This window comes from Micromys minutus (assembly GCF_963924665.1).
Source record: "Micromys minutus genome assembly, chromosome: 10".
Taxonomy (NCBI): domain Eukaryota; kingdom Metazoa; phylum Chordata; class Mammalia; order Rodentia; family Muridae; genus Micromys; species Micromys minutus.
Genome location: NC_137979.1, coordinates 27,665,530 through 27,689,323, shown reverse-complemented (window position 1 = coordinate 27,689,323; position 23,794 = coordinate 27,665,530). Strand labels below are relative to the sequence as shown.

Sequence of the window (23,794 nt, the reverse complement as noted above, 5' to 3'; positions counted from 1 at the left end):
CCCAGAGAAATAATATAAACACAAAACTCAACACTATACCCATTTTGAGACAATATAAACAATTAAGATAATCATAAACCCTCACTAGCCGGCATCTGAAGAACCAAGTGGCCTTAGCGGGTAATTCACAAACCAAACTAATTTACTATCCCTTACGAATCAATAAGAAAGCATTTTGTAAGACCAGGACCTTAGTTCAAAGTATTTCGATCTGTCCTCTCAGTCTGGTGCATCAGATCTTCATTTGCTAATAACTTCCCTAACATATGTCTGTATTCACTCTGTCTGGAGTACAGACTTCTTAGTTCCGAACTAAGGTGAAAAAATTCCCACGTGATTCAGGTAAACTATGTAATCTCTTCTAACTAAAAACAAAAAAAAAAAAAAAAAAAAACTTGATCATGAATTTTGTATACCATCTTAAAACAAACAAACAAGCCTTTTAATCTGAGCATTAAAGAGCTAAGGAAGATCTAATTTCAGAAACTACAACAAAGGCCTCAACTGTTTAATATACATAAAGGTAATGTAAATACAGAAAACAGTAGAAGGCTCTTAAGAGTGGACTGGGGGATGTAGCTCTGGGAGGGCATCTGTGGGAGAGCATTGCAAAGCCGCGGGTCGGATCCTCAGCACTGAGTGGGAGGTGGGGATGGGGGCAGTTTTGAAAAAGTAAGCTCTAAGCCTTATTGAGTGTGCTGTTGGGTAGAAAATCTCTCCCTTCTTTTACCCTAGGCTGTTTGAGGTCATCTTGTCTTAGATTTTCCTTATAATTCTGTCCTGTGTGGTAAGGTAAGGGGGTAGGACACTTAGTGTTTTGAAATGTGTAAATGTGAGCATGTACAACTACTTTAAAAGGGTAAAAGCACATAATTTGTGTTGAGACTGGATGTTGTTTTATTTCAGGATTATACACATGAATTCCATAAAACCAAAGCAAACTTTATGGCAATACGGGAAAGGGAGAATCTCATGGGATCAGTACGAAAAGATATCGAGTAAGTTATCTTTCGTGTTACTGTATACAATGTTTATGTGGATTTAGGCTGTATCTGTAGTTAATTGCAAATTGAGTAGCAAAACCAGGATTTAAACTTTAGGGTTTCTGATTTTCCATTTCTTTTTCCTTTGATGCTTGCTAAAGTATGGGCTGACTCTACATCACCCAGTCTTCCTGTGAGCCCTTGCCAGCCTTGACTTTCCTAAGTCCAGCTTGAGGGATTCCCTTCTCGCCCATGCTGAGAATGACATGAATGACAGTAACTTACACTGAAGTTCAGTTTCCCTGTCTCTTGCACACACTTCTTTCTCTCTCTCTCTCTCTCTCTCTCATATGTTCAGATAGCTATTAGCTTCCCTGAAATTCTGAACTATGTTTATATGGGGGCAGGAGTTTCTAGGTTTAATATAGAATCAAAGCCTTGCAGAACTAAGGCCTTCCGAACTTTACAGTGGTCTCAGTACATAAGGTTTGCTTTACAGCCCCTTGGGCATAGGCTAGACTTCCACATTAAGTCTTAGGTTTTACAACTGATCTTGACTGATGAAATCCTGTAGAGTATCTAACTGACGCTGAAGATTTTCTGTCTTGTTTTTGTTTTCTTGAGGTCAGGCTGGCTTTGGTTGTGGCCCTCCTGACTCTGCTTCCCAGGGGCTGAGATAGTAGGTAGCTTCCATACCTAGACAGTTTTCCCATTTTTGGACCATCTAATGAATGATACTGAAAGACCCCCGGAGGGTATCTTCCGTCTGAAGAGACCCCTCCCAAGGAGCAGCGAGACCACTCACTTCGGATGCAAGTAGCAAGAGGTTTATTTACACAGGTACCTGTGGGCACACAGTCTCTCAGAGGACTTGTGCGCCGGACAAAGGGGCAGTCCCCTTTTTATAGGGCTTGGGGGGCAGAAGCAAGGTACAGAAGCAGAAGCATAGCAACAGGGCTTTAATTGGTTAGTTTAAATGTGGCCAGGGAGTGAGCCCAAGGACAGGGCTCCAAGGAAACAGCTCCTGATACCAGCTGGGGCTGCAGCTCCTGAGAATAGTTGCCTTGGGCTTATCTAAGTGTGGGAACTATGGCAGACATATGGCTCCAAGGACACAACTCTTGGTTCTAGTCGGGGGCTGCAGCTTATCTGAAAGCTGGGCTTGTCTGAATGTCTTCTGTTCTTTGTCTATTGCTAGCTGGCCGCCCACCGGTATCTGGCCACCTGGGACCCCGACCTAGCCTGCACAGCCTTACAGACCCAAGTTCTCAGAAGAGGAGGGCGGCCTTGGCCCCTCCTTTGGGACAAGGAGTTGTTTTTCGTCCTTGCTTTGGTCCAGGTGGTCAACTGCAGATATTTTTGTTCTGACAGAGACTGGGCTGTCCTCTGGCTCACTTTTGTTTCAGTATTATTTTTTATCCCTGCCTGCTCTGGGCCTAGCACGAAATGGCATTACTGCAGCTAAAGCAGGAGGGGGGGTCTTTCATTCCCCCATTTTCTTATATACTCGAATGGAATCTTTCATTCGGGAGGTCTGGCCTCTCTCATTTTTGTAGTTCAGGTTTATATTGTCTTAGTTGATGGTACTGTTGAGTAAGAACTAAAGCTTGGATCGTGGATAGCCTGTCTTTTATGAATTGGACTAGGCGATTCAGAATATAGGGCCCAAAGAGCAATATTAGGAGAATAATAATCAATGGTCCCATTATGGAGGAGACTAGAGTGGTAAACCATGGGGACTTGTTAAACCATCTTTTAAACCAACTTTGTTTAGACTTAAATAACTTCTGTCTTTGTTTGAGCCTGTCTCTGAGTTTGGCCATATTATCTCTTACTAATCCAGTGTGGTCTGCATAGAAGCAGCACTTTTTTCTTAGTGCTGCACAGAGTCCTCCTTCTTGTAAAAACAGAATATCTAATCTTCGTCTGTTTTGGAGCACTACCTCTGAGAGGGATGTTAGAGACTTTTTTAAGGCGCTGACAGACTTTTTAGTGCCTGTAAGTCTGTATGCATGGCTAGTTGTAATTCTCGAAATTGGGCTGTTTGTATTAGGGCTGTGGTGCCGGTACCTATCCCGGCTGTTAATTTTTTCATGGTAATGCCACCTAAGAGCAATGCCAAGGTCAGGGACACTGGTTCCCGGGATGTCTCAAGTATCTAAACCAGCTGCCAGGCTACAGAAATCAGGTGTGAAGGTGGGCCACCATGTGTAAAGGGGATGGTTTTTAGTCTTTTTTTTAGATTATATCTCCTGTCTGGGAAATGACCTGCCAGGTTAATCGGTAGACCTGGTGGGGGCTAATTTGCCCTCCTCCCTGGCCAATCAGACATAGAAGAATAACTATCTTAAAAGTCTTATCTTTAGGGGATTTTGAGTGCGTTGAACTTTCCATGTCGCCTGCCTGCCGACGGATGAGTCAGCTGGTTTAACGTGGGACGCGTGGATCCAAGCGGCTATCCCGTCTACCTTGAGGGCTGTTGGTGTGGTGAGCAGTATGGTGTAGGGTCCCTTTCAGCGGGGTTCGAGGTTCTTGGTCTGATGCCGTCGTACCCACACAGAGTCTCTAATCCCGAAAAGGTGGGGGGCTCCTACTTTATGCTGGATTTGGTAGGCAGCAGCCAGGGGCTTCTAGATCTCTTTCTGCACAATCTGGAGGGCCTGTAAGTGAGCTTCTAGAGAAGGGGGGTTAGTACCCGAGGGCAGTTTATATCCCAGCATATTGGTCAAGGGCGTAGGTGCCCCAAAGACAATTTCAAACGGGGTCAGTCCGTGGGGCCCCGGGGTGTTTCGGGCTCTGTATAGAGCCAAGGGTAGGAGGAGAACCCAGTCCTTAGAGCCAGTTGCAAGCGATAATTTGGTTATGGTCTCTTTGATAGTTTTATTTATCCGTTTTACCTGTCCTGAACTCTGGGGTCTATAAGCACAATGAAGTTTTTAATTAATCCCCAGTATCCTAGCCACCGCCTGACTTACCTGGGAGATGAAAGCAGGCCCGTTATCAGAACCCAATACCTGTGGTATCCCAAACCAGAGCAGGATTTCTTCTAGCAGTTTCTTGGCCACCGTCCTGGCAATTTTAGTTTTTGTTGGGAAGGCCTCTATCTATCTTGAAAAGGTGTCTACAAAAACTAACAGATACCTGTATCTATATGTTCTACGTTTAACTTCTGTAAAGTCCAGTTCCCAGTGAGCACTGGGCCGGTGCCCTCGGGGCCTTATTCTAGGTCTTATTTTGGCTTTTCCAGGGTTGACTTGAGCACATGCCTGACATTTTTCAGCCACTCGTTGGAGGGCTCTTCCCTTGTTTAAGAGGTAGGGACCCCCTTCTTCTCGGTCTAACAGTTTTTGCATTTTTTTTTAGGACTTAGACGGGTCAGTTTGTGTAAATGAAAGATGAGTTCAAAAGTCAAGCTTTCAGGCATTACAGGCTTCCCCTCATAGACCCAGCATTGTAGTGACGGGTCATAGGAGGCCCCCATTTTCTCTAGCATGTGGACATCTTCTTGGCGATATTTTCATGGGATAGGTCTGGGATCGTCAGGGCTCGCTCTTTCTTGGAGGGCCAGGGCGACTGTTTCCATGGCTGCCTCCCGAGCTGTGGCATCTGCCAGGCGATTTCCCTTTGCTATTGGATCATTGCCTTTTTGATGGCCGGGGCAGTGCATAACACTCAGTCTTTTTGGCATATTGAGGGCCTCTAGGAGGTCTAAGATCTCAGTCTTATTTTTAATCTCTCTGCCTTCTGATGTGAGTAGCCCCCTCCTCCGGCATATTTTTCCGTGTATGTGGGCCGTGGCAAAGGCATAAAGGCTGTCGGTGTAGACATTGAGTCTCTTACCTTTTGCCATCCGGAGTGCCTGGGTCAGGGCTATTAGTTTGGCGCGTTGTGCAGAAGTCCCTGCTGGGAGGGCACTTAACCATATTACCTGGTCTGAGGTGGTGATGGCTGCTCCAGCCTTCCGTTCTCCGTTGACAAGGTAACTGCTGCCATCCGTGTACCAGGTGAAGTCAACACTCGTCATTGGTTGGTCCGTGAGGTCTGGTCTGGTTCTATGCACTTCTGCTAGAATCTGTTGGCAGTCGTGGGGCTCTGCTCCTCTAGGGAGGGGGAGTAGAGTTGCTGGGTTTAGGGCTACAACGGGCCTGAACTGCACCCTGTCTGCATTAAGCAGGAGGGCCTGATAATGAGTACTGCAGTAGGATTAATGTCGGGTGTTGGACTCTGAAGTCGGCCAGGTCTCTGTGTAGAGCCTCATTAAACAAAGTGGGACTATTTTTGAACCCCTGGGATAAGCGGGTCCAAGTCAGCTGTCCCGACAGCCCCATTTCAGGATCTTTCCATTTAAAAGCAAAGATTTTAAGGTGACCGGCAGGGGATCAGGATCCCCTGATCTAAGAGTCTTTTGATATGGGCCTTATTCCTTGGTAAGCTTCTTGAGACATGGGGTACTGTTTGATAGATACTGGGGTGGCTGTGGCCTTTAGAGATATCATCAATGGTGGCTGTTGTTTGGCCAGTCTCATGCCCCCAGTCTCAGCCCAAGCTTGGGGGTACTTGCTTACCCGGTCCTGAAGATCAGGGTTTGAGTGAGTTCTCCTTGGTGGCTTCAGGTTCATGGAGGCGATATTCGTCCTCGAGGTTTAAGGTGAGGACATGAAGAGGCCTCCCCTTGGGTCCAGTGATTGTCGCCCCTTTCCCTTGCAGTAGGCGCATTGGTCTTTGTCTAGTTTGGGTCGGCTCCTTTTTTTTTTTTTTTTTATCTCCCTTTCTTTCTGTCTTCTGCATGGCGGTGACTAGCAACTTACTCAGGTCCCTATTTTTTTATCTCTTTTTCCATGTGCTATATCTTTTTTTTTTTTTTTTTTTTTTTCTGGCGTCTCTCTCTTGTTAAAGATTTTCTCTGCCTCTTTAAGCAAATCCTGCACTGAGAATCCCTGCAGATTGTCCAGTCTCTGCAACTTTACTCTAATGTCTGGGGCCGATTGCCAAATGAATGACATCGACAAGTCTGCTGCCCTGGATCCTCTGGGTCATAGGGAGTATATCTCCTGTAGGCCTCTTTAAGCTTTTCTAGAAACACTGACAGTGGCTCATCTGATCCCTGCAGTACTTGTTTAACCTGGGCCAAATTAGTGGGGCACTTACCTGCCCCTCGGAGACCTGCCATAAGCAACTGGTGATAAAGACGTAGGCTTCTCCTACCTGCAGGCGTGCGGTAGTCCCAGTCTGGTCGGATCAAGGGAAAAGCTGCATCGACCTCACTAGGTAGTTGAGTGGGACGGCCATCATCTCCTGGAACATTTTTGCGGGCCTCTGAGAAGACCCTTTGTCTCTCATCAGAAGTCAGGAGTGCCTGCAGTAACTGTTGGCAATCATCCCAGGTGGGCTGATGGGTAACTAAAATAGACTCAATCAAAGAGGTTACACCAATTTGTTTGCCTCTCAGAGATCTTGAACTGTCTTTTTGCACCAGTAGGAGAGGCACACTGTAAGCTGGTGGACACTTACGAAGTTGTTGGAGTAACTGAATGATGAGTGTCTTAATCTCGTCTCGTGCCTCTTTTAACATGGGGTATTGACGCACTGCTTGCCTGGACTTTTAGCTCCATATTGGCGGGGGCTGGTTCTCAGCCTCCCTCATTTTTGCAGTCTCCGACAAGGCCTGTGGATATGCCTGCAGCCACCAGTCAGTCTGATCTGAGGCAGGCTGTTTAGAGTTGGTACTCGTCCTCTAACTGGATGGTTAGAACCTGCACAGGCTCCCCTTCTGGACCTCTAACCTGTGGTTCATCAGAGTGGAAGTGAATCTGTGCCCCATCTTAGTCAGGAGGTCTCTCCCCAACAGGGGGCAGGGACAGTCTGGCATTACAATGAATAAGTGGGATACCCAGCCCACTCTGAGATCCACAGATCTTCGGGTAGTCTAAAAATATTTAAAACTTTGGAGCCACATGTCCAGGGCTCCTGTTGCTGGTGTCCCCTTTTCTTTTTGTTGGGGCAATTTACAGTAAGCATAATGATCTTTGTCAAGAGGCTCCCTCTTAGTGCCAGACTTAATTTTTATCACTGTGCCCAGAATCTCAGTCAAATTTCTCTCTTGTCTATGATCTCTCTATCTTTTCTTTTTACTCTGCTTCTCGCTTTTTTTTTTCTCTCTCTCTCTCCTTTGCTTATGTCACTTTTCTCAGTCCTTCTCTCTACCTGACTGCTGCTGTCTAATCACTTTCTCTGCCCCTATTATTTGTCTAATTTTTATTGTACACTCAGTGTCTTTTTTTTTATCTCTATTACCAGACACATACGGGTTTTTTTTTTTTTTTTCCAGTTTTTTTTTTTTTATCTAAGCCAAATTGCGGCCCCTTTAAGACCTGCCACCAGAGAGCCCAGCAATAGACTGTCAGTCACTCCCTTCTTCCTGCCTCTAAGCGGACTCAATTGGACCAGCCCCAAGCCTGCCAGCCACGTAGCCCTCCCCCACTACCTTTGTCACCTTCGTGCACCCCTGCCTGCAATCCGAGCAGTCTCTGGCGTTCTCAGAGTCAAAGTTCTCTGGCATAGTGGGCAGTCGCTCTTTTGCCTTCAGCTCCAGCTCCTCAATGTACCCGCGGCTCTGCTCTAGCAGCGCCACCTTCTCGGTGGGCGCCCTGAACTCATCCAGCACTACTCAGGCCGCCTTGGTGTGGGCGGCCTCTCGGAGGTGCTGGGGCCAGTGGGGACGCCCCCTCAGCGAGCTGCTGCGCGCTGCTCCGGAGGCGTGGGCGTGCTGGCCTCTTCCCCCGCCTGCAGTTTTTTTTTTTTTTTTCTCACTACACCCTCACCACGTACGTGGTCACTGCAGCTTAGCAACTGTAGGTAGATTTGCTACAGCCACCAACCTTTTTGGGCTCTGTCGCGGCCCCAGATGGGTCTTACCGCTCCCTGCACTAGCTCTTTCCCCGTAGAGCCTCTGCTCTGCATGCAAGCCTCCTCCCCCCACCGCGCGCAGCACCTCAGCAGCGTGAGGCGGCGGCGGTGGCGGCGGGGCTAGACCCGGCCCCCGCAGTGGTGGCGGCGGCGCCCCCCCCCCACCGCCCCCTGAACTCCTCCGGGGTGCGATCCCGGCTGGCCTTCAAGGCATCAATTTTACTGGGTAGCTGAGTGGGGTAAAGGGAAGACTGGGAGGGTAAAGCGGGGGCGGAGACCGGTTGGAGGGGAGAGTGCAGAGTCGGAGCGGACTGGGAAGGAGGGGACTTAGGAGAGACAAAAGGCTTAATACACGCAGGTGGGTATAAGGCAAAATATTCCCAGGTGGTGATGTAAGGTACTTGGTCCGGGTGACCATGGGGACCTGGATCTATGATCTTGGCTTTTACCTGGAAAATAATATCAAGGTTAAAGGTGCCGTCCCGCGGCCATCCTACGCCAAATGTGGGCCACTCTTCCGAGCAAAACATGGTCCACTTTCTCCTTCGGATTTTTACCGAGAGGTTATGGGCGGTGTCTCGAACATCTTTCCAGTGCTGCAGGGTAAGGCTCAAGGGGGTAGTGACAGCCTGCCCCATAGTTTCAAACAAGGTAACAACAAATACTGAACAAACAAACAAGAGACAAAAACAGATCAACACAGATCACGCTGCGCGGCCCCGGGGTCAAGTCCTAACAAAAGTGTCAGATGGAGACCATACGGATGAGGGTCCAGATCTGGATCCCTCGTCTCCCAGAAGTTCCACGTACAGTGGAACCAGACAGATGCCCGTGGAACGTCTTCCAGGGCTGCGGAGGGGAAGTGCGAGCTCGTCAGCTCCTTCCAGGTCCGCCAGATACTGATTACTTGGCGCCAAGTACCGAAAATACAGAGTTCGCTGCGCGGCAGACAGTTAGACAAACGATCAGACACAAACACAAACAATGGCTGGCCAGCTTACCTCCCGATAGTGGGTCGGTGGTCCCTGGGTAGGGAGTCTCAGTTTCCCGGCCAATGCACCAAATGAAAGACCCCCGGAGGGTATCTTCCGTCTGAAGAGACCCCTCCCAAGGAGCAGCGAGACCACTCACTTCGGATGCAAGTAGCAAGAGGTTTATTTACACAGGTACCTGTGGGCACACAGTCTCTCAGAGGACTTGTGCGCCGGACAAAGGGGCAGTCCCCTTTTTATAGGGCTTGGGGGGCAGAAGCAAGGTACAGAAGCAGAAGCATAGCAACAGGGCTTTAATTGGTTAGTTTAAATGTGGCCAGGGAGTGAGCCCAAGGACAGGGCTCCAAGGAAACAGCTCCTGATACCAGCTGGGGCTGCAGCTCCTGAGAATAGTTGCCTTGGGCTTATCTAAGTGTGGGAACTATGGCAGACATATGGCTCCAAGGACACAACTCTTGGTTCTAGTCGGGGGCTGCAGCTTATCTGAAAGCTGGGCTTGTCTGAATGTCTTCTGTTCTTTGTCTATTGCTAGCTGGCCGCCCACCGGTATCTGGCCACCTGGGACCCCGACCTAGCCTGCACAGCCTTACAGACCCAAGTTCTCAGAAGAGGAGGGCGGCCTTGGCCCCTCCTTTGGGACAAGGAGTTGTTTTTCGTCCTTGCTTTGGTCCAGGTGGTCAACTGCAGATATTTTTGTTCTGACAGAGACTGGGCTGTCCTCTGGCTCACTTTTGTTTCAGTATTATTTTTTATCCCTGCCTGCTCTGGGCCTAGCACGAAATGGCATTACTGCAGCTAAAGCAGGAGGGGGGGTCTTTCAATACTACCATGGTCTCATTTGTGATAGTTTATCATACTTACGTTATATCAACAAGGGCACACACTCATTACAGCTGGTATGTGTTGTGTGTTCTCTGAAAAACATTCCTAGAGAGCCCTCTATATAGCATTAGGAGTCCTGAAACCTGCTGTGTAGAGCAGACTGACCTCAAACTCTGATTCCTAAGAGCTGGGAGGGAAAGAGCACAACCACCCCGACCTGGAGTATGAGTTTTGTTGTTTGGAGTGTTATAAGCCTTCCGGTGCAGTTGCCTTGCATACACAATTTGAAGACTGCAGTCAGAACCAACAGAGGGCGGCCTTTAATAGCTATACATTTAGCTCTTCCATAGTTTGTGGGAGCCACTAGAATATAACCCTTTTAGTTTCTGAAAAACTGTTGATAAAAATATATTCATTCATTAAACCATTGAGTACCAACTATGAACAAGACATTCTGTATATGGTCAGTGTGAAAATGGCAGCTTAGCTTTGAAGGGGTTTATCATCAAAGTGCTGGAGGGGAGTTTGTAAATGAGCTCTGGTAATATCTCAAGTAACACGGGTTTGCTGGTGGTTTTGCTAGAATATTTTGTACTGTTTCTGCATTTTATATAGCCCTTTTCTGTGGATTACTTTTTTGGTTCTACAAAAATCTTTTGAAAGAAGCAGCTATTATTCGGTCTTATTTTACAAAAGTAGGTATCACGAGGTTTTCTAAGACCATCTGGCTATGTAATGGTAGGTAATGCATAGACTTGAGAGTCACGTCACTGCTTTGCCAGTCTCTCCTGTGTCTTGAATGCTGTCACTGCCTCAGCCAGACCTTCAGGCTTTATAACATGACCCTCTTTTTATAGACATTTGTACATTTTGGGGAAAAAAAAAAAGTTCTTAAAGACCAGTTGTGGTGGCACATGCTTTTCTCAGCATTCAGGAGGCAGAAGCTGGCAGAGTCCTGTGACCTGGTATGCATAAAGAGTTCCAGGACCACCAAGGTTACACGGAGAAACCCTGTCTCTAGAAAAGAAAAGGAAAGAAAATGTTGCTAATACTACCAGTGAAAAGCAGGAGAACAAGATTATTAATAGAAGTAAAGGTCACCTTTGGTAACTGTAATATGCTGATGGTGAACATGGAGATCCTGCAGTGTGCCAGGATTGAGCATTTAGGTGGCAGCGTTCCTCAGGCTTTGGCTCCAGAGTGGCTCGAGCTGCTGTGATGTCCTGTGTGCCATATGCTAATTAGTCTAAAGTTCGGCTTCTGCTGGAGAAAATAATACGAAAGTTAATCCACAGAGGGAACGTAAGATCCCCTGTCCAGAAGCTTGGGTTAGTTTGGTGGAAAACAGAAAACCCCTAAATCTAAGGGAAGTGAAAAGCATTATATTCTGATTGTTTACTTGAAACTGGCGAACACAGAACTCACTGCTGCTGTCATTAGGGTTAGTGCCTTAACCTGATGTTGCAGCATCTTCTAAAAATGTTTTTGCTTTTTCTTGACGTTGCTTTAGGTCATATAAAAGTGGGTCTGGAGTAAACAACAGGAGAACAGAACTGTTTCTGAAAGAACATGACCACCTTCGAAAGTAAGTACTACCCGTTTTCCTGTACTTGCTGATTCGTTTACCTGTAAAGACATTTTATTGCAGTAAGTGCTTTGCTGCTGGGGAATTCATCCTGCTCTGAGTGGATTCCATGGAAGTGAATTGCAGCTCATCAGCCATAATTAAGCGATGCTGTTTGAGGATCTCCCTCCTCTCTGCCTGTCTTCTCTTTTAACCAGCATTTTGCTGTGCTGCTGTTATCCATACTGCGAGTTATTAATGGTATCCCCAATAGCAATACTGATAATTTATGTTTGAATGGTCTTTTATCACTTACCTTATTAAAGAAACTTTATTAAAGAGTAAAAAGGCTAAATATCAAGTGCAAAAGAAACAAACAAAAGCAACAACAAAATCAAGCTTTCAGCAGAAAATGATGGGGTTAAGTATAAGTGTGCTTTAAAACAGTTCCCACAGTCTACTCTGTGTCAGCTGTTTTCCTCCATGGTTTTTGTTTTTTTTTGTTTTTTTTATTTTTATTTATTTATTTATTTTTTTTTTTTTGTATTTTGTGGTAAAACTTAAGAATCAGAACAGTTGTCTCTAAGCTCAGCTTGTTAGCTCTTGAATGCCCATGCTAAATCGTCAATCTTTGGAATTAGTTTGCTACTTGCTACTGAATGCCATTAATTAGTTATGTGTGATAAGCTTCAAGTACTGTTGAATTCATTTGCCTTTAAAGGCCACTACTTTAAACATAAACTGTTAAAATCAAGACACAAGTAACTGGAACAGTAGCTCAGGTGTTAAGAGCACCAGCAGCTCTTCCAGAGGACTTGGGCTTAATTCCCAGCATCTCCATGGCAGCCACAACTGTCTGTTACACTAGTCCCAGGGAATCTGATGTCCTCTTCTGGCCTACACAGGCACCACACACATGTAGGCAAAATATCCATAAACATAAACATAAAATAAAATAAAAGCACAGAGCAGGGTATGGTGGTAAGTGTCTGTAATCCCAGCTACTTAGGAAGGTGACTCAGAACTGTTGCTTTGACTCACCAGTTCAAGACTGTTTTGGGCAACAGAGCAAGAGTATACTTTTATACACACATAGAGAAATCAAAATCCTGTATGTGGTGTGGAGGAATGAAGCCATGCTTGGCTAGTGGTCAACCTGTGAACTAACCACTTGGCCAATTCAGGTCTTTTTAGAAGCTGTGATTCTTCTACTGTCAGAATTAGTTATTTTTGGTTTCTGATTTTTGTTTTTATTATTAATATGTTTGTGTGCATATTATTTGTATGTTTGCGTGCATATACATGTGCATATATATGTGCATGCATGTGTATATATTGATATAGTGGCCTGAGGTTGGAAATAACCTTCTCTCTTCCACCTTATTCATTAAAATAGGGTCTCTCAAGTCTGTGGCTCACCAGTATGGCTAGTCTTTCGGGCCACCTTGCCCTGGGGATCCCTTGTTTCTTCGTGTTGAGGCTTGAATGACAGGTGGTCCACTTCACCTCCGTGGTGTTTCCCATAGGGTCTGCTGATCTGGAATCTGGTTGCCATACTTACGTGGCAGTTATCCTAACCAGTGCACCATCTCTCCAGCTCCTTTTCTTTAAATTACACTTTTTGTGTTTGCAGGGTACATGTCACAGCATATATATGGAGGTCACAAAACAAGTTTTGTTCTATAATTCCACGTGTGGACTACAGGCATCAAGTTTAGATCCTTAGCCTTGGCAGCCTGCTGAGCCATCTTCTGGGGCCCTAGTTGTTCTTTTATTTGTTGCACATTGTTGACTGGCACAAGGGCAGTTTCTTCTAGAGTGTGTTTAGTTACAGACCTGTGTAGGCTTGGGAATCGGTTGGTTCTGTGTTGGGTAAGACAACCATGAGAAAACTTTGCATTGCATCTAGAACTGTATCACTATCCTCCTGGAGTACAGAGTAATTCCAAAGGTACTCTATTCAAGTAATAATATATAAAAAGTAGATTGCATTAGTGCTTCTGTATTTATTGCCTCAGAAAGGACAGTCAGATGGGCATGGTAACACATGTTTATATATCCCAGCACCTAGGGGACTAAGACTGGAACTTCACTGGTTTAAAGCCAGCCTGAGATAAATAGTGAGTTATAGGCTAGCTTAGGCTATGCAATAGGACCTTCTCTCAAAAAAGTAAGAAACTCTGGGTGTGGTGGCATACACCTTTAATCTGAGCACTCAGGAGGCAGAGGCAGGCAGATCTCTTTGAGTTCAAGACCAGCTTAGTCTACAAAGCAAGTTCCAGATCAACTAGAGCTGTTATACAGAGAGATTCTATCTTGAAAAAAACCTAAAAAAAAGAAAAAAAAAAGAAATAGGAAAAAAGAAACATTAAACATCAAAAATCTAGTCATTTACTTCAACAAGAATGAATTGGGCTGAAAAGATGGCTCAGTGTATATAAAGTGCTTATTATATGGACACGGAGACCTGAATTCAAGTCCCCAAAGCTTATGTAAAACCAGATGTTGTAGCCTGTGTCTGTACTCCTGTGTGTGTGCTCCTACAGTGAGATGGGAGGAGGAAACAGGAGAAATCTGAAGTTCATGGGCCAGCTAGCCTGCCATATACAGCAGCAAACAAAAGACCCTTTCTAAATAAGGTGAGTGACAGGGTCTGGTGTCCAGGAGGGTCCTCTAGGTTCTTCACACACACACACACACACACACACACACACACCATATGCATGCCTATGAAACACACACACACAAGCCAAAAGTTATTTGAAATTCATTAGGAATTTGTTCCCCAGGGCCCACATAATGGAAGGAAAAAATTGATTCCTCCCGGTTGTCTTTTGCTCTGCACAAGTATGTTGTAATATGTACATGCCCACAATCATACACATATGTACACACAAAAATAAGTAAGATATTGAACTTGACTTGGAAGAGGCGACTCTGGTTTCGAAATGGAGGACCATGATCCAAAGGAACCAGAGCAGCTGAGGAAGCTGTTCATTGGTGGGCCGAGCTTTAAAGCCACAATTGACAGCTTAAGAGAACAGTTTGAGAAACAAGGCACACTTACAGACTGTGTGGTAATGAGAGATCACCAAACAAAACGTTCCAGAGGCATTGGCTTTGTGGCCTACTCTTGTGTTGAAGAGGTGGGTGCTGCAATGTGTGCTCGGCCACACAAGGTTGATGGGCGTGTGGTGGAACCAAAGAGGGCTGTTTCTAGAGAGGATTCTGTGACGCCTGGTGCCCATTTAACGGTGGAGAAAATTTTTGTTGGTGGTATTAAAGAGGATACAAAAGAATATAATCTGAGGGATGACTTTGAAAAGTATGGCAAGATTGAAACCATAGAAGTTATGGAAGACAGGCAGAATGGGAAAAAGAGAGGATTTGCTTTTGTGACTTTTGATATCGTGACACAGTTGATAAAATTGTTGTTCAGAATGTTCAGAAATACCACACTATTAATGGGCATAACTGTGAAGTGGAAAAGGCCCTTTCTAAACAAGAGATGCTGGGTCACAGAGAGGTCAGGGGGTGGATCTGGCAACTTTATGAGTTATGGAGGAAACTTTGGTGGACGAGGAGGCTGTGGTGGTGGAGGTGGTGGCAGCAGAGGTAGTTATGGAGGTGGTGATGGTGGGTATAATGGATTTGGAGGTGAGGGTGGGAACTATGGTGGTGGTCCTGGTTACAGTGGTAGAGGAGGTTATGGAGGTGGTGGACTGGGATATGGAAACCAAGGCGGTGGATGTGGTGGGGGAGGAGGGTGTGATGGTTACAGTGAAGGAGGTAACTATGGTGGTGGTGGGAACCATAATGACTTTGGAAATGGTAGTGGACAGCAACAATCAAATTATGGACCCATGGAGCGGGACAGTGTTGGCAGAAGAAGCCCAGGCAGTCCCTGTGGAGGTGGCCATGGATCTGGAGGTGGAAGAGGTGGATATGGTAGCAGAAGGTTTAAAATAAAACAGAAATGGCTACAGTTATTAGCAGGAGAGAGCGAGGAGCTGTCAGGAAAGCTGCAGGTTACTCTGAGACAGTCGTCCTAAACGCATTAGAGGAACTGTAACAATCTGCCACAGAAGGAACGAAGATCCACAGGCAGAAAAGTTACTGCAGCTTCAACAGGAAACCCTTTTTATTCAGGACTATCACAGCCACAGTTTGCAAAAAGTGCAGCTATTGATTGATGCAATGTAGTGTCAGTTAGATGTACATTCCTGAGGTCTTCTATCTGTGGTGGCTTTGTCTTTTTCTTTTCCTTTTCATTACATCAGGCATATTGCCCTGTAAATTGTGGTAGTGTTGCCAGGAATTAAAAAATTAAGGAATTTTTAACTTTTCAATATTTGTGTAGTTCAGTTTTAATAATTTTAGTACAGTTTTGAAGGTGTTTCCTTGTGAGTTAACAAGTAAAGAAGGTCATTGTTAATTACTATTTTGTATGAATTTTGCTAAAGTTAACTGTAAAGAAACACCTACTGGCTTGCAATTTAAGGGGAATCTATTCTGCCCACTTCCAAAACCGTGATGACATGTGGAGAGAATAGATGTTTGTGTGTTTGCAAAAGTAAGATATATTGAAAAGTATTCTTAAATTATTGGTGTCTAAAAGAGTATACCAAAATAATTCACATCAAAACCTTTATCTCAGGACTTCAGAACATGTCGTACATTATATTTTATAATAATTTTTCAGAAAGTATTACATTTATTTCAATTATTCAGTCAGTCTTTTAGAAGTTTGATTTTTTTTTTTCCAGGAAAAAAGTAAAGCTGTTAAAGAACATGTATCTTATCTAATTTGTTTAAAGTTGTAAAAAAAGATGAGGAAATAGAAATTAGGATGTATCTTGGTTTTGTTTTAAAATACTTTATATGAATTTCTTTCAACATTCTTGTGAGAAGAGAAACTGAGGCAAGAGGAAGTTGTGTGTAACAGGATCTCAGTGTGGTGAGTGAGTTATGGGACTGTCAACACCTAGAAACAAGGACACGCTCCTCACCCTCATTCTTGGGCTGGAACGGTGTCTGTCTGTTTGCTCGTACTCATCCCGCCCCCTTAATTCCCAGTCCACCTCACTTGCTTCCCCACCCAACTGTGTGCCATTTTTCTCCCCCATCAAGATCAGTTTGTGCAGCCCAAATCCTCATGGATGTGTGTCCTTCCATGTAGTCTATCTGTCATGGGCTACACTCTTAGAGGAAACTGACCCTTTCTTTCCTAGCAGCCATGGCTGGCAGTAGCTCCTCGTTAGGGTTGAAACTGGAGTTCGGTCTGGCTTGTGCTTACAGAGATTCTGTGCATGTCTCAGCTGGTGTGAGTTCAATGTGTGTCTACCCTGCTGCATCCAGAAGACACTGTTTCATAGATACCAAGCAACTCTGGCTCTTACACTCTTTCTGCTCTGTCTTTCATGGGCCTTTGGAAAGAGGGGGTGTGGTAATCACACACACACACACACACACACAATCCCTTTAGGGATGGAAATTCTGTCATCTCTTATTCTCTGCATCTTGCCAGTTTGGGGTCTGTTTTAGTCATCACCTACTGCAAATGTAGTGGTTTGAATATGCTTGCCCAAGGATATGGTACTGTTACTGGAAGAAGTGTGTCCCTGTGGGGGTGGGCTTTGAAGCTCTGTCCATTGCAGAAGAGTCAGTTTCTTCTGGCTTCAGTCAGATCAAGATGTCAAATGTGAGGTCCTCCAGTGCAATCCCTGTCTGGATGCTGCCATGTTTCCTGCCATGATGATAATGGACTGAACTCATGAATTTATAAGCTAGCTCCAATTAAATGATGTACTTTATAAGAATTGCCTTGGTCATGGTGCCTTTTCACAGCAATAGAACCCTAAGACAGCAAGCAAAAGCTTCTCATTTAAGGGTTGAGAGGTGCCTTTATTCGAGCATATAATGATAAGTCATTAGGAGTTGGTTTAAAATTATGATGTTCATTTATCAGAATAATAGTAGTAATTCTCTCCTGTCTAGCCCCATATGGTGTTCAGTTACAGATTTCATCTAGTAGAGTGGGGCTAACATCCAGTCAGAGAATAGTTGGTACTCCATGGTGCTCCTACTTCTGTTGCACCTTGAGCATGTCTCACTGGGCCAGTCACTATAACATATCTGAATAGAATGAATGCTTACTTGTGCTTCTGGGCAGGCATGTTAAAGTGTGTGTGTGTGTGTGTGTGTGTGTGTGTGTGTGTGTGTGTGTGTGTACACTAACTAAACTCGGTTATAATAAATATAATGAGATCTATATGTGAGGCTGAAGCATGCAGATTATAAATTTGAGGCAAGACTGAACAACATAGTAACACTTTGTCCCAAAAAAGAAACAGGTTCAGAGAAATGGCTCAGTGGATAAAGGCACTTACACCAAGCCTGATGACCTGAGATCAATCCAAAGACCTACATGATGGAAGGAAAGAACCAACTTTTATAAGTTCTTCTCTGACCTCTGCATGTATGCTGTGGCACATGCAGCATACATAGACATCACACATACAAAGTAAATTAAAATGTAATTTTATGTGTATGAGTGTTTTACCTACACATATATATTGCATGCATGCCTTGTGCCTGAAGAGGCCAGAAGTGGGCGCTAGTCAAAGATGGTGGTGAGCCACCATGTAGGTGCTGGGAACTGAACTCAAGTCTTCTGCAAGAGCATCAAGTGCTCTTAACTGCCGAGCCCTCACCAGCCCCTGATTTAAAAAAATAAAAGCGAATAGATGTAAAAGGAGGTTCTTGGAGACTCTACAAATACTGTCTCCACTCAAAATGTCCTCACTAAGTCTAGAGTTCTTTCTAACTCTCACTTCTGTGTTCTGATTTGTCAGTCCTTTGTGCCTTTATTTACACATGTAAAGGTAGGGTCTCAGATGCTGTGATCTTTGTCTAGGACTCTAGTTACTTTGTTGCTTACACCACTGGGCCTCATTTGGGTTGGTATCTGTCACTTGGCACGGGATAAGTTCCTGTGCTTCCTGGAAACATGAAACATTCATGGCTCATGTTACATTTTTCTTCCCTTACTCAACCACTTTGATAAGCAGCCTAGGGGTTTTTTTTGTTTTTGTTTTTGTTTTTTTTTAGTATGTGTTATTAGGGAACTTAAGATCTAGCTGTAAGGAAGGGATTTTTTGGTTGGTTGGTTGGTTGGTTGGTTGGTGTGGTTTTGGTTTGGTTTATTGCTACTAAGGTAATTGTTTTCAGGCACCTTCTTGCTGACAGTTTTTTAATCATGAATGGATTTTAATTTTTAAATTAATAATTAATTGTAGCTATTGAGGGGAACAGTTGTATTTCTCCTTATTTACTATATGTGATAAATTATATTATTTTCAAACATTAAACCAGTATTGAATATTAGATTTATATTAAGGAATTCTGTATTATTCTTATGAAATATAATGTAGTTTTCTACTCTGGAAATGTTTTTGTGTGACTTTAATTCAAGTACTACTGTCTAAATGACTTGAGTCGTGTCCCTTCTGTTTTCTGAAGTAGTTTGTGCAGGCTTGGTGCTGTTTCCCTCTTACGTGTGTAGAGTTTACCAGGGAATCCTTCCAGCAGGGATTCTCATCAGGGTTTCCTTTGTGGTAAGATTTTCCAGTTATAAGTTGTGTGGCTGTTTGTAGGGTAAGAAGTCAAATGTCCCTGAGCCAGTAGGTGGCTCACTGGAATCAGCTCAGTGAGAGACACAAATTATCCTTTGCCAGAGGAGTTGGAGCGCTACCAGCAAGGATGTGATATGTGTAAGGCTCCAGTGATTTAGCCAGCTGGTAGCAGCAGTTTGGGGTTTCTGTTTTCTGCTAGACTACAAACTGTAAGCAGAGGCGGGGTGTGCTTAAGCAGAACCTCATCCAACTACTTACTGGAAGAAGTTTTACTTCAGTACTCCCTTCTTCCCCTCATTCCCTCCAGTGACTTAGCTTTTCCTGGGCCTCCATGTGGGGCCAGTCAATTCCCCATTGCTTCATCATGTCACTTTGTCCCTTGTAGCCAGCTGCCTGCTACCTGGGCCTGTTTCCTTTCCCATATATGTTGTAGTCAAAATTAATGTCAATTGGGGGTTTCTACCCTACCTTAGATTATCTAGTTCCCAGATAAAAGACACAAAACATATATTTATAATAAGCTTTAGACATCACTAGCACTGGGCGGACATCAATCCTCTAAGCTATTTTGTCTACTTCGCTGCCAGTAACTCTGAGATATCACTTGCCGTGTTCTCCCTGGGCTGCTTTTACTCCAGCTGGCCAGCCGTCATGGCCAGTTCTTGTGATTCCTTGCCCTATGGCATCTTCCTCTCTCTCCTCACTCTTCTCTCTTCCTCTTCTTCCCCCCCCCCCCTTCTTCCTCCTCCTCCTCCTTTTCCTCAGCTCAGCTTCAGACTCCAAACCCTGGAACAAAAGCCCCACCTTCCTCTCTTCCACCCAGCTACAAGCTGTGTTTATTGACCAATCAGGGATAACTTGGGGGACAGGTTACATAGCATGCCTTGCTGCACTTGAGGATTTCCTCATCCCCAAGGCAACCAGATCTTGGGGGCCAGTATTTAGCATTACAGTGTAATGCAACAAACCAAACCTCAACACAGATATACCAAGGTATACGTCCGCATCATCCTCTTTGTGCTTTTGCTTTGTTTTATCCACTCTTCCAGATAACTGTGCTCACTTGTCCCTCCTCAGGGAGGCCTTTCTAACTCTCTTAACTCAGCTAGCCCACCCTTGCTTTGACTTAACAAAGCTGCCTTTTGTCTCCCTTAAAGCACTGTCTAGTGTTTGGTCTGTTTTCCCTGCTGGACCCTCCTTGACTATAAGTTTCATGAGAACTTCGTCTCCCATAGCATATTTGGATCTCCAGCCCTTGTTGTAGCTTAATACCTACTTGTTGTATGAATCACTGGCTATAATAAGAAAGGCTGTTAATTTTGTTTTCATAAACATAGGGATATACATTATACCTAGTGTAAAAAACTTATTTGTTTCATTCAATTCTCTATTGAATACTTAATATACACACACAAATACAAATTTAACTTTAAGGGCTATAGGAAATAATCATTCATGTAACCAGTTATCTTTTGCTTTGTAAAATGAATTTCTTGTAAAATCCTTCTGAAATTTTCAAATCTAGGGCTGGGGAGGTCGCTTATGGCTAAGAGCGCTCTGCACAGCTGTGAAGACCTGGATTCAGATCCTGTAAGTCAGGTGTGGTCTCTCATGTGCCTGAGACCCAGCACTGGAGCCTGGAGCTAGAAGGATCACTGCAGCTTGCTGGCCACTACATGGCTGGAAACAGGAGCCCTGTCCAGGGAGAGACCCTGCCTCAAAGGAATAGAGCAGAGTGGGAGAGGTCACCTGACACCCTCCTCTGGCTTCACATGTGCACATGTATGTGCACACATATGTTCATATGCTACATATACATACATGAGGAGAGAGAGGGAGGGAGAGGGAGAGATTTAAATTCTTTAGTAAGTCTCAAGAGTCTATGTACTGAGGAAACGAATTGGAGAGAGTATATAGGTCGCAATCTCATAACTGTTTAATAGTCCAGCTTCACCAAACACACATTTAATAGTACAGTTTTTACTAAACAAGAAGTTCCTAACATTTTGGAATTTGTCTCATACCTCACTGCCTTTCCCTGTGAGTTGTTTCTTTAAAATTTTATATTCGTTTTAATAAGGAACCATTGTGGCCTGGTTTTAGAGAACTAAATGACCAGTTGCTCTGAAAAGTACATTTGTGCGTGGCTTTTCATTTTTCCACTTTTAGAAGGAATGAAAGCTGTGTTATGTAAGGATGAGTGCTGTTGAAGTTAAGTCATTTTATAAAGTTGAAGATGCTTTAAAATTACCAAGAATTTATTTCCAGTAACGTTTCCGACAAAATCATTGTACAAAGCTTGTCCTGCTTAAATAAGGTGGGTTACACTGTCTAGTTGATAACTTCTTGTTCTCATTCTGTTGACCACCTAGAAGTAAGACTGAGAATGACCACATTAACTATTTGTTACATTAGGTCTAACCGTGACTATGAATGAAGAAAGAATTATTTTATTGCCTTTTAACTGTTGACTATTTTCCATATGACATTATAGGTTTATGTCTATGGTTTTGACATTTTAACTTTAAATTTTGCCAGCCGAATCATTTATATAGTCTAAAATTTTTGCTAAAATATTTTAGGCAGGCTTATTTTGTTTGAGACATGTTCTTGTGTATCCCAGGCTAGCCTTGAACCTACTGTGACTTCTGATCTTCCAATCTGTACTCTAAATTATAGGTGTGTGTCCAGTGTGTGTGGTGCTGGAGATTGAACCCAGCGCTTCACGCATGTGTGGCAGGCATTCTACCAACCTAGCTAGGTCACCGGTAGACTTTCTCTTTCCTTTTTGAGACTGGGTCTTGCTATGTTTGCAGTACAGGCTGGTCTGGAACCCACAGATTTGAACCCAGGTCCTCCACTGTGTTGTTGCTGTGCTGCTCCTCCAAGTGACTCTGATGGCACAGACTGCACAGTGTCGCTGCGATCGTGCGTGTCCAAGGCTTTGTCAACCCTTTCTGAGAATATATGAGAATATAGCACATATGTAAGACTAGCAAAATTAATAGTACTCTGTACAGATAGCTCAGCCACTGAAGACGAGGCTCACAACTAAAAGGCAAGAAAAGTAAGCACTGAAAGAAAAAGGGATGTTTATATGAGAGCGAGGTGTGCATCTGCATGCTGCGTCAGTGCAAGGATTGAAAGTGTGCACCACACCACAGCTGTATTTTTATGTGGATCCCAGGGATGGAACTCTGGTTCCTGTGCTTGCATAGTAGGCACTTTGCCTACTGAACAGCTCCCACCCCCAGTTTTATTTAATAGAAATTGAAGTATTTTTAATGTTCAGATTGTCTCAGTGAAATGAAACTCTAACTCTATTAATGGGTTGTGTCCATTTTTGTAAAAATTATTATAATAATGGTGACCTTTACAATGATAAAGCAATGGCTTTATCTCAAGTTTTTTGTGGGGCAGGAAAGGTGGCTTCCCAGTTCAGAGTGCACTCTGCTCTCACAGAGGATTGGAGTTTTGTTTCCATCACTCACGCAGAGCTCATAACTGGTGGCTGGTAGTGCCAACTAGAGGAGAGCCAGGGCCTCTGCCTCTACAGCCTCTGCATTCACACATAATAAACATAACTGAGGTATAAAAATAAGCCTCTAAAAAGTTTTCTATATGGTTATACTGTAGGATATTTAATAAGTATCACAGAATTCATGTTATATAATGTCAGGTATGACATCTATGAGTGAAATGATTTAAAATCCTGGCATTTAAGGACTTAACCTTTCCTTTGTGGAGTATTTATGAGCTCTCTTAACTCCTGCAGTGTTGTTGAGATGGACCTGAACGTTACATGACGGCTGCTGCCTGGCCGTCACACCCCTTCCGGACATAAGCTTATGGCTCTGCGTTCTTACTGCTGTTGCTTGTTACACACGTAGTAGCTGTGTGGGACAACTTATTCTTTGTTTATGTGTGTGCATGTGTGTACACATATGAAGTAATTACCCCAAGCTAAAGCACCATAGGCAGAGAGAAAATGTTCACAAAACACATTTGATAGCAAGTGTTTGTCATTGCTAGGACCACACACCAGACAGCTAGAGAACAAAAGACTTAGTTTGTCTCAGAGATAGCAGTTCAGCGTGACAAGGACATGGTGATAGTTATGTTGTCCCCAGACAGCACTGCTCTGAAGTGAAAACCTGTATATGAAGAAATCCTAGGGACTGTCAGTAACCATGGACTTTGAACTGTGTAACAGTTGGCAACTGGTGGCTGTCATGGGGTATTTCAAGGTTTCCTATTAGAGATAATTTGTCTCAAGTGGTCTAGTTATTTACAGCGGTAAAATAAATGCCAAAGCACAGTGACCTGGTTAGCCAAGGATGACCCTTGAACTTCTGATCCTCCTGCCTCCACTTTCTGAGAGCTAGGTTTATAGGTTTCCAGTTAGGAACTATTATCTATGGCTTATCTTTATTTTGAGCAGTGACATAAAATCTGTCTTCAGAGACATACCACTTTTTTTTGGTTTTGTTTTGTTTGTTTGTTTGCTTGGGGGTGGTTTTGGGAGGGGTTGGGTTTTTTTGTTTTGTTTTTTGAGACGGGGTTTTTCTCTGTACCTCTGGCTATCCTGGAACTTGCTCTGTAGACCAGGTTAACCTCAAATTCACAGAGATCTGTCTGTCTCCTCTTACTCCCAACTGCTACCACCCACTGGCACATGATTTTCTTAAAGATTTCAAATGGAGGTGGTGTCATAATGTGGGATTATAAAATTATGATTATAAAACTGTGTGTATATATACTTCTGTGGAAAACTTATAAAGATTGTAAGGATTGTTTCAGTGCTAAAACTGATTGTTACTTCATTAATGCTAGAAATATCTGTTACTCGTTTATTTGATCATTTATTAAGCATTTAATGAGTATCTCCTGTGT

The 23,794-nt window shown here is 44.0% G+C and overlaps 1 protein-coding gene and 1 pseudogene across 2 annotated transcripts in view; both read left to right on the top strand.

The window, feature by feature from the left end:
• GOSR1 (golgi SNAP receptor complex member 1) overlaps positions 1 to 23,794 on the top strand; it is a 45,613-nt gene that overhangs the window by 8,512 nt on the left and 13,307 nt on the right. The window contains exons 5-6 of the mRNA XM_080924623.1: positions 907 to 998; positions 11,214 to 11,288. Of these exons, the coding sequence (XP_080780749.1) occupies positions 907 to 998; positions 11,214 to 11,288 (167 nt within the window). The remainder of the gene's footprint in view (positions 1 to 906; positions 999 to 11,213; positions 11,289 to 23,794) is intronic.
• On the top strand, positions 14,216 to 15,319 carry LOC308426241 (heterogeneous nuclear ribonucleoproteins A2/B1-like; annotated as a pseudogene). Its single transcript has one exon. The product of its transcript is annotated as a heterogeneous nuclear ribonucleoproteins A2/B1-like (transcript).